This window comes from Phymastichus coffea, unplaced genomic scaffold, assembly GCF_024137745.1.
Source record: "Phymastichus coffea isolate CEN01 unplaced genomic scaffold, Cenicafe_Pcof_1.1 PCOF00114, whole genome shotgun sequence".
NCBI classification, from domain to species: domain Eukaryota; kingdom Metazoa; phylum Arthropoda; class Insecta; order Hymenoptera; family Eulophidae; genus Phymastichus; species Phymastichus coffea.
Genome location: NW_026706925.1, coordinates 366,097 through 377,896, shown reverse-complemented (window position 1 = coordinate 377,896; position 11,800 = coordinate 366,097). Strand labels below are relative to the sequence as shown.

The 11,800-nt window shown below is 29.1% G+C and overlaps 1 protein-coding gene across 1 annotated transcript; it reads right to left on the bottom strand.

Annotated features, from left to right (window-relative positions):
* Nucleotides 1-3,739: 3,739 nt before the first annotated feature.
* Nucleotides 3,740-10,787, bottom strand: LOC131670725 (uncharacterized). The gene is made up of 10 exons (XM_058946590.1): nt 10,631-10,787; nt 9,801-9,971; nt 9,620-9,701; nt 9,341-9,476; nt 9,091-9,270; nt 5,442-5,613; nt 4,434-4,604; nt 4,261-4,342; nt 4,056-4,191; nt 3,740-3,920 (listed from the first exon to the last, which is right to left on the bottom strand). The coding sequence occupies exons 1-10, from the start codon at nt 10,751-10,753 to the stop codon at nt 3,740-3,742; spliced, it is 1,434 nt and encodes a 477-aa protein (XP_058802573.1). The 5' UTR covers nt 10,754-10,787.
* Nucleotides 10,788-11,800: the final 1,013 nt, after the last annotated feature.

The window sequence follows — 11,800 nt, the reverse complement described above, 5'->3', positions numbered from 1 at the left end:
TTAATGCAAGAATGCTTATGTTAACTATTTATGGTACCCTTTGAATTTCATGTTGTGCTAGTTCAACATGAAGTTGGTTTTTTAAATCTTTTAAAAATAGTAGAAATGCATATTACTGTAAAACGATAAATATTGTCTAGAGTATTAAGCGAACGCATCACTGAATGCGAAAAATAATTTAAAAAAATTGTTATTCACATTCAATTTTTGAGTAATTTTAGAAGATGATACGATGAAAAAATTAAATGAATTATCTCGCAATTAAAAAATTAACAATGTACTCGTAAGATTCGTGTTTCTCACGCGTTGCGTCTGTTAAAAATCCCAGAAAATAGTCCAGACAGCGTGGCTCCACATTCTTTAAACGAGTCGTAATAAATCTATGACCTATGGAAAAGTTAGTCAGAATGACGACGGCGACAGGTCGCGACGGAGTTGAAAAGAACGCACCCAACGGGGGATCTGAAAATTCATGGATGCGTATATATTGGGGCTAACAGAATAATGAGCTGTGATTGTCGGCTTTTGGCATCTTCGACAGCTTAATGATTGTTTTCTAGCAAATTGAATGTTTAATTCCTCTTATTATACGGAGATAAATTTACGTGTTGTTAGATTTTTCCTATAAAAAAAAATTACGAGTCAAGATGTCAATATCAAATGTTGTAACTTGTAATTGGTTTATACAAATAAAGAGTGCGAAGCTTTGAATTTTCGTATACTTTGAAATAGTTGTATTATATATATCTAGAAGAGTGTGATTTATATTTAAGCATTCAATTCTTTAATTAATAGCGTTAACTTTACATTTAATTGGAAGAGGGAGAAAGCAAATACAATAAAATAGAAAAAAATTCAATTTCATTATTTCTATACTGTAAAGTAAGAAATATGGGTCAACGGAAACTAATTGTCAAAATATTAAACCCATTAAATCTGAAGAATGTTCAAGGGTGTTTTCAACACAAAAATACACGAAGTGTATTATTTTATAAAAACTTTTATAAAATAATACGTTTTATAAAAACTAATAAACGACTAGGAGAAAACCACAACTATTAAGGGTTTAGTATTGCATAATAGTATAATAGTTTAGTATACTTTATCAATCGTAGGTTTAACGAAACTCTTAAATAATTTTTCTGATACATCTTAAAATTAGTAGAAGTTCATTGATGTAGTGGCAACATAATTTATTCATATGTGTGTATATGCTATTGCAATTACCTTCTAATTGATACCCAAATGATCCAACAAGGTAATAAATAACTGAGAAAACATAAAAAGAAAACGTGCTAAACGCATTAAATAACGCTAGTATTTAACATACACTCACATAGAATTTGTTACCAGTTATTTATTCCTCGATATTTAAATGGTGGATACAAATAATGTTGAATTTTCATCAAAGTAATTTTTTTAAACTACTCTCACGTAACCATAAATAAAAATTTTCATAAAGAGCACGAGAATAAGATTTAATTTTTTTTCTTTTTCTGAAAAATCAATTTTTCATTTTGATTTCTTAAAGTATTTATTTATAAAAGAAACAAAGTCATTGAAAGGCAGGAAATGACCACAATATATATACCTTAGAAGCTCACCCTAAAAAAAGCAAACCACTGTTGTAGCAGCGCTTACCCCTCGCTATTAAAAAAAAAAAAAAGGAAAAATAAAAAGGCGTCCTCGAAAAAGCCACAAAGTGGTTTGTAGGCCCCGTATCCATGACGACTACGGGAAGAAAGACACAATTAGACCATTCGCCGCAAGTAAACGTTGACATGATCGATCACGGATATGTCTACATATGAATACACACACACACACACACGCGCGCGCGCGCGCGCGCACACACACACACACACACAAGCGTACGTGTGAAGCCAAGAGATAGTTGCGACACAATAACTTTAGGCCCAGGGGGATAAATAAATCAGCGCTCCCAGTTGGTGGCCCCCTTTCTGAATCGCACAATATTCCATAATGATAGATATGCAAGTTATATCTTTCTCAAGCGAGGGAGCCGTTAAGTGCGGTATCTAGAAAAATTATTTGCGGGATAGAGGAAATGTTGAATTATTTGTAATTCGTTTAATCTAGTATGGTGTACAAAGATTGATGGATAATACTTGTAAATTTTGAAACATGATTTGGATTTATTCCACTAGTAGATTCTATCAATAAAGCATTTAATATGCAGTTGAAAACCTAAATAAATTCATTTTGAATAACGTTTTGAAATTAAGTCATTGTTATTTTTTAAAAGCAAGAGGCGGTAAATCAATTCAAGAATTTAATTTATTAATGTATTCAAATTATAATTTAATTACAAATACACAAGTGGATATTACCACTAGAGGTGAAACTATACAAACAAGACAAAATCTATTATACATGCCATAGTATTTCATAGTATACCATACCTATACGTTCAGTCGTAGTTGTCAAAATCCTTTTACAAAAAAGAGAATCTGACAAAGCGAAGCCAGTTCATTCGTGATCTGATTGGCTAAAAGATAGTTATGTGACCAGCTGTTATGTACGATAGTACATATATGTTGCGTATGCTCATGAAAGATTAGTGCGATTTCCGTAGACGATTAGACGTTTGAAAAGTATCAGTAACGTTGGCATGAATTGATTGATTTAATCATATGAATCTCAAAATAAAAACCAACTGATACCTTCGATATAGAAATTGCACTTTACTCTGGGTAAGAGTTTATCTTTGAATAGGCAATAAAAGATGTAAATTGACGAATTATTAAATATAATAAAATATTAAACAGTGATATTGGTTGTATTTAATTACATAAAATATAAGAAAATTAAAAAAATGCATTAATTACAACCATGGTAGACACCGAAGTATGTTATTTGTATCGTGAAGGATACGATTATACAAAAATATAATGTTTTTAGAACTTATATTGCATATTTTTCATCATTTTTTTGAAAATTTTCACTTTTAATGCTTTTTAAACACAGAATTTCAGACGATAAAAATTTAAAACTTTATTGATAACATTTTAAATCATGAGTATATAACTGCATATTTATTTACCAATAAATCATATCGTCGGCTATATCTCGTATAATTATAGGAATATTAAATGCATATTGAATTACTGAATGTTCAATTTCGCCAAGAAAAATTTTGATCTATATTTATGTATTAAAATAAATGCGAAAAAAGGCGAAAAAAATCAACGCGTGAAGCGCGCTAAATATCACTTGTTATTTTAAATAGATGAATAAATGCTGAATGTGTCGAAACAATATCATAAAAGACATTATTAAAAAACATACATAAGTACTTATAACTACTTATTGTATGTCTTAAATTACTAATCTTATGAGCTCATCCAAAAATTCAGACAATCAAATTAATCACTATCACTCATTCATATCGCTGTGGTTCATATGAGATTCTGAGCACTTTTTCTCCATTCAATGTGTGCTTTCTTCTCATTACACAATTATATGATATGATACATTCAATTTTCGCACGCCTCCACGAATATTTTGCTATAAACAATTGCGCGATTGGATTATTAGAATCAATGTATAAATATTTATGTTGATAATAAAATAGTAATAAAATAACCTTTATATGGTCTGATGTGGGAAAAACGTTAAAATAAATGTGAAGTATATTTTTTACAATGTCAATTGCTTTTTTTTTATTACAATATTCATTAATTAATAATACGCTATTTGATAATGATTACACAGTGAGTTAAGCAGTTTGATAGACCGGTTCAGATAAATAATTACCACTAGGTCCATAATTACAGACAAGGTAAAATAGATTGGCATAGCCATTTTTGTATTTGGAAACACCACATCCGATTTTAGTCGTCTTTGCCCAGACTAATTGAGTGTAATGTCCAATCATATTACCTCCTGCTCCTTTATTACTAAAATATTGGATATTTTTTTTATTTTTAAAAATTTAATGAAAGGAGTGTAAGTTAAAAAAAATTATTTCAATATTATAATCCAGCAACATTTGATCATTATTGTAAATTGAATAAAAAAAATTGTTTACTCACATGAATCGCGACACTTGATTTCTGTTAAAATTCTTCACTTCGTTGTACCAGTCCTGTACTATAGATTCAACATTAATACTGCTCAGATCTCCAGTTGTAAAGCGTAAACCGATGTTTTGACCAATGGGATAACGATCTAAAAAGAAAATAAATAATTAATCTGAAGAAAGATTAAAAGAATCGTCAAAATGATATGTTTTCTTACCAATATCTCTACATGAGTCATGTCCCCAGGTGCATTGATCAGCCCATCTTTGAGCAATTGATGCGATTTCGTCATCCCATTCCTCCAATTCATTAATGATATTGTAATATTAGTTTTGTTGTTATTTTATTTTATGACTAAAAAGTTGTTGAACGAGGAGATTGGAAACCTACCAAATAGGGCATGTATTTTGCACGAGGTTGAGGTCCAGGCATACCCTGAGTTTCTTGTCCACTAGCAACTTTATGTCTCAATCGATTGTGTAAATCGATAATTCTATGCTTCTCATCATTCGACAATCCGGATCCTTGGTATCCAGTACAATAAGCTGACGGACCGGGTCGCTAACAAGGTATAAGCATAATATTTCAGCAACACGTTAAATCAGAATTAATATATCTAGGTCAATCCACATCAAAAGTGTAGATCATTAAAAAAATCATGGGTGGGCTCAAAATTTTCGTCTTACACTCTACTTTTTTTGCAATGTGGCGATTTTGAAAAATCTAAGATGTCGGCTCTAATATGGCGGTTTAAATCTAGAGATTTTATAAAAAAATTTCAAAAATCGATTTTAATTCATTCAATTGTGATTCTAAGCATTTTTTTATGCTAGAAATAAATTCAGCGTTCAGCTTTACATAGGATTATAGTATTGTACTCTAGTACTGCACTTGGATTACAGAATTACTAATTGATTAATGTTGATTGGTGAAGAAATGAAGATACTCATAAGTATTTCGAGTCACTGAATCCAAATATGATGTCCGTTTGACCCTATGATCAAGGTTATTTGAAGGTAAAATTGGGAATATTTTTTATTTTTTGATAAGATTAGGACACCCACAAGCATTACGTGTTACTGAATCCGAATCCGACTTGACTTTAATTGAGACTTGGCATAAAAAATACTTAGATTCACAATTGAATGAATTAAAATTGATTTTTCAAAATTTTTTATGAAATCTGTAGATTTGAGGCGCCATATTGGAGCTGCCATTTTAGAGTTTTGAAAATCGCCATATTGCAAAAGAAAGTAGTGTAAGATGAAAATTTTGAGCCTATCCACGATGTTTTTGGCGATTTACAATTTTGAACAGAACCATTATCCGTTTGACGTGGATTGACCTTTATAAATATTTAAGTAATCTAAAAGTATGTGCAAATCTATTCTAACTTACCGAATAAAGACAAGTTGTGTGACTATTATAATCGGTCCACGAATTACCATAACGACACCTGATATGACAATAGTTAGAAGCAGTTGATAGTGTAGTTAGCGCGGTCATCAGCACAATAAATATTGTTGTACTTGTTATCATTTTCATATTGTTCTTTAAGTTTCTTCGCGGACTGATTTTTAGAATACTACTTTTGCTCTAACTTCGTTTGCAAGTTTTATACGATAAATTTGTCTGCGTCAGCACGGCATTCGCTTGACTTATCTTATCCACATTACAGGTCGACAGTGTTTGATTTATTCACACCAATAGACTTTTCACAATAACTTCTAATTCAAAAGAAGTCCACATTTTTTTTAAACGACCAAAGAATTAAATTGACTGGAAATCCCACAAAACAAGTCTTATCGCAATGACGTCGGAAATTGTATCAAACTTTCCAATACTTCCGATGCTTCACATTAGTCCCAAGAAAAATAATCTGTTAGAGGGATGCCTTATTTGTACATTAGGATATACTTATTTTCTTTATAATCTCAATTAAAAATTTTGGCCAAATATTTGAACATATATTAATCGATATCAGTGAAGTTTATTTGCATGAAAAATATGAATCGGTCCCACCCGGTGTTGGATTAAGATAGTTTTTCCTCCTCGAACCGCTCAGTTCAGATCGTACGAGAGATGTGTAATATCGATATAGCGGTAATTTAATTCATTTTTTTAATTTTGATTTTGATTAGTTTACTAGCATATGTTGAAATAACGTGGCTGTCATTATTTTTTAGCCAAAGGGAATGAGCTTCAAAAAGACTAAATCTATTTTTCAAAACGTTAATTTTAAGATTGTATTAAATAAGCACAACAAATAATAAATTATATTCAATTTATTGATTTATAAGTTCAGTAACGTAGGTTTTAACGATGATGTACGACAAAGCAAAAATCAAATTAACGTAAAATTTCTTCTGTCATCTAAGGTTAATTTTTTAATTTTGATATTATCTATAATATACTCAACAATAATAATAATCAATATATTTTTTGATCAATATATACAATTAAACGATGATATATGCAATTTCTTCTACTGATTCATGAAAGTGCTTATCACCAGGTACGTAAATACAGACACGGCAAATATTATATTACGACACAAGTGCGAGAAAGTAGATTCTCATCTCGTGTGGCGTTTATGTGTACTTTCCTTGTTAACATCTGGTAGTACCGCATTTAACTTTAGTCGATTTCTTTCAGACAATATCACAGTAATGTTCAATCATTTTATCTCCGGCTGATGAATATCTACGAAATTATTAAATATTAATGTAAAATCATATGGAGTAATAAAATTTACAGAAATTAAAAAATTAATTATATTTGTTATTCTGCGTTACTTGATCGTACTTAACACTAATATATTATTTAAACTTAAAACAAAACAAAAATCCTGATCATAAAAAATGGTTTAATACAATACAAAAATATCTATTTCCTTGTAGAGGAAACTTTGTTTACATGAAAAAATTTTTTAACGAAAATCTCTTTAGAAGTTTGTTCAAGGTTATCAGGGGTTTCAAAATGCAATTTTTACCAAATGTTTGTGCGTGTGTGTATGTATGATATGTATATATGTCGTTGTCAATAACTCCCGTTCTATACTGTAAATTTTGCCGTCTAAAGGTTTTTGCAATGTGTTTTTACTAAGTGAAGGATGGAAAAAAAGATTCATTCAAATCTATCAAGTAGTATGATCAAAAATCAAATTTATGTGATTTCAAAATATTATAAAATTTGGTTTTTCAATTATTTTTGATCTTATGCATGAAGTTCGTTTAATTTCATGTTAAAGTTTTGTAGTATTTTTATGTTCCTTTCATTTGAAAAAAAAAATCATATCACTTACTACTCACGTTTTAGAGTTAGGTTGTAAAATGTTAAAAAAATCATATTTTAAAATTAATGCATGAAACTTTTTCGGAATTCTACTCAAGGTGTCTGATATTATTAGTGAAATATTCTGTAAATTTAAAATCTTTGTATCCAAGAGCAAGAAAATAATTTTGGTCTAAAAATACTTTTTTTTGTTTTTACAATAACGGGAGTAAATTTAATCGAATCGACTTGAAATTTGGTATAAATATTGCTCATCATAAACAATGAACCAAATTGTTTGTACAGATCATTCGGACTAATGGTATCAGAAAAAACATCTATGAAAAAAAAATTAGAAATTGAATTTGGTAACGAGGAAGCTAACTGCCAATGAATTAGCATCATATTTAAAAAACTTAAAATATTTTACAATAATATTTTAAAATATAGCACGTGATGTCAACAACCAGTTGTAAATTTAGATGTATAAAATAATTTACTCGCGTGCATGGCAATTGATGTTTGTTAAAGTCTCTCACTTTTTCATAATTTCAATCTTATATTTCTCTTATTGTTTGCGTTGATCCAGAAAACATTTTAACCATGACAAAACGATCTTGAGAAAAAACGAATAAATAAGTTAAAGTTAAGAAAAAATGGGAAAAGACAATAAATCTAAAGTATTATGAATATAATGCTAATAATCTACGTTTCTACATACGTTATATACTATTTTACATTTAGCTGCCAATTTTTTGAGCAACAGTGCGATCGCGTCATTCCAACCCTTGAATGCAATTATAACGTAACATTTAATATTTTTGGTTATTTCAAACCGCGATGATAAGATGGATTAAACAAACACTTGATTACATACCAAATTGGGAATATAATTTGTATAATGATGAGGTCTTGAATTTTTTATCTGCTGGCAACTATTTTTCACAATTTATTATGTAACTTAATGATGATATCGTTCTTATTATCTTATAATCCTGAAGAATAATAATCAATGCAACAAGTAATTGAACCGAGATTTTAATAACAAAAAAATTGTTTTTTTAGTAATGAATAAAATCTAATAATATTAGCATTATGGTAATATTTTAATGGTTCATAATTATATGCACACTAACTTACTGAATAAATACAAATTGTATAATTAGTACCACATATTTTCACGGTATAGTTACAACCACTTGATAGCTCAACCAACATTATCTACGACACTAATAACGTTGTATCTGTTCTATTGATTATATATTCATATTAATTTTTTACAAAAATCATGTCTAAAAGTGATTGTTGATATAGCTGAAAATTTTATGAGAATCTAAATGTAACATATTTCAATTTTTCTAAATCTTTCACAAGTATTTTTTTTAAATGGTCTTAAAAATATTTTATTCATTATATTGGAAAGTGACTATTGAAATGGCTTTGAAGAAGATTAGTTTGGTACTGGTTTAATAATATTATTTGCTTTTCAAAGAGACGAATTATTCATAAACATAATTTTTAAAGAAAAATATATTTTATTACGTAAGTATACTGTTCATAAGTATAATCTTCATTTTTATAATACCATCTTATTGCAGTTAAAAGGTAACGTCTTAATTATAAATACACTAATGTCATAAATCCTAACATATATGAGTTATTATTATTTGTCAATACACCTATTTTATAAATTATAAAACCGTTTACAATATAGAATAATTTATTACACTTACTTATCTTTATTTTTTCAGTATCTGATTAAAATAATAATGACTAATTTATCTCATAAATTGGTTCACCAAGAAAATTGCCTGTTGGTCCGTAATTACAAACAAGATGAAAACGATTAAATCTTCCGTCGTTGTATTTCACTGCGCCGCAGCCGATTTTTGTTGATTTTGCCCACACTAGTTGTGTATAGTGTCCAATTGCTTTCCCGTTTGTACCCCTGTTACTGCAAAATAATATTAAAAAATTTTTTCTTTTCATTAGTATTATGTTAACTTTATAGCATTGAAAATTACTTGAAACTTGAGACATTATTTTTGTTCATATGATCCACTTCGTCGTACCACATTTTTACCAGTTCTTCGACTTTTAAAGTGTTAACGTCACCCGTGGTAGCGATATAAGCAATATTTTGTCCGACTTTGAATCGTTCTGAAAATTAGATTACCAAATCATAAATTTTTGTAAATCTACATTTTGTAGTAAATTATAAAAAAATACATAGAAAATAAAACCTAATCTTGATCGTATAGCTCCGTTTTTTATATTTTTAACAAACTAATATATTTACTCACGAACATCTCTGCAGGTATCGTGACCCCAAGTACACTGATCAGCCCATTTTTGGGCAATGATTGCTAATTCATCATCCCATTCCTAAGATTATATTATATCATGTTAATTACTACATAATTATATTAAGTTATTATATGATTCATAAGTAATTAACATTTGTAATGAAATTACAATACATACAACATATGTCATGTTCTTTGCCGGAGGTTGAGGTCCTGGACTTCCTCTTGTTTCCTTTCCACTAGCGACTTTCTGCCGATACTCATTATGTAAATCAACGATTTTTTTCTTCTCTTCGTAAGTTAAGCCTGATTTGATGATACGTTTACAATCCGATGATAGTCGAGTCGACTGTGTTCAGAAAAATAATTATAAAACCTTATCATCTTTATATTCTTCTCATCCTTAGAAGCAGGTAATGCATCAATCGTCTTGTTACTTTTGTGAAAAGCTGTTATGCGACGATCATAAAATTTACGTAATTCTAAGTATTGTTTTGAAATAAGTCTATTGCATAAGTGACAGAAAAAGTATTACAACACTGCAGTTAAATTCGCCATTAAAGTGTAGTCCATAAACAAAATGCGTATAAATGTGTATAAATAAAAAAAACCTTGTATTTGCTTGCATTATACCAACATAGTTTGTATATTGGTGTATGTGATTATTGTACTGAGAATATTTAAATCATAAATTTATAAAACTAATGTTTGTATTTTCTCAAAAACAATAATATTACAAGAAAACAGTTCTTGAACAGTTTTTAAATAAAAATTTAAATAGTATGGCTATTATTTATAACTGCAGTAATGTGACCGTGGCTGGTTCATGCTTTTTATAAGTTTTGATGTGAGCGTATTCAAACATAAGATTATCATAACATAATTTATAGGCATCGAATCATGCAATGAACTTTTTTTGTTTCTCGAATAATTATTAAAATGAAAATTACATACAATTGTACATATTATTAACATCACAAAACAAAGGCCATAGCGAAAATAACTTACAGTAAACACGCAAGCAATATGTGGCTGTTTACCACAGCTTACAATTCGGCAATAATCATTGTCGGCCAATGACACATAGACACAAAGCACCATGACAACGAACACAATCATCGACCTTACCATTGTTATATGTGTTTACCAAAGGCTATTCGCACGCACTGACTGCAAACACTTTGTGCTAGTATCGCCGATAGCTACGGCTTATATATCAAGCTAAAGTGTTCTTTTTTTCTTCTACTTTTATTAAGCTGACCAGTATCTTATCGCGCTTACGGCTATTATCACGAGTGACGCATCTTTCTCGACGCTCACGGACTGCAGGTAGACTGGTTGAGGACTGCTGCTGTTTTGTATTTTTTCCTAATACTCTAACGATCCATTTTGTAGGATTTTTTTTTCATTATTTATAGTTGGCTAATTGTACCGTAAAAGATATTTGTTGAAGATTACAGGTGGTCACCTTGAAGATAGGAGATTTGACAATCGGTTATCGACAGTTTAGCGTAGAAATTTTATCAATAGAGAGATTAATTTTGAAGGATAATGTTTATTTAATGACATTGAAAGAATACGAATAAATAGTCATAGTTATTAAAGAATAGAATATTTAATCCATCTGAATATTATATTAACGATTGATTTAAATACCAAGCCTATTTCTAGATTTGCATCTGGTAACAAATTTGTAAACTGGAAAAAATAAGATTACAAGCATTTCATTTTTATTATGGTTCAATATAAGGTTTGTGTATACTAATAAATTTTCAAATCATATCAGCAATTAAAAATAGCTTTGACTATTATGTACATGAATTTTATGATAACGCTTTTAAATCCTGAAAATATCACTTGAGCCTAATCTTTTATTACTCAAGATAAAGGAGTAATGGCAGATTACAATTACTGAGGAAATAAGTTATGAATCATTTGACTTACATGTATTAACTGAAATAGGATTTCTATGGGTAAAAGACATATTTGAATTATAAGTATATACATTATAGCTGATTCGATTAACAGATACCAAACTTAATATCATAAGTATGTTTCAAATTTAACTTTACTAAAAAATAGTAATAGTAATAAGGTCATTTAAAAAAGTGGTAGATAGCATTAAAATTAAATATGATCGAAAAACGACGATAGATGAATTTATAGATTTACTAGAAA

What these genes read in the sequence shown, in the direction of transcription:
- LOC131670725 (XM_058946590.1), bottom strand. Translation starts at nt 10,753, where the DNA reads ATGGTAAGGTCGATGATTGTGTTCGTTGTCATGGTGCTTTGTGTCTAT. An exon ending in ATATTGCTTGCGTGTTTACT is followed by an intron (nt 9,972 to 10,630) that starts GTAAGTTATTTT and finishes TTCTGAACACAG; the next exon opens with TCGACTCGACTATCATCGGA. An exon ending in CGATACCTGCAGAGATGTTC is followed by an intron (nt 9,477 to 9,619) that starts GTGAGTAAATAT and finishes TCTAATTTTCAG; the next exon opens with AACGATTCAAAGTCGGACAA.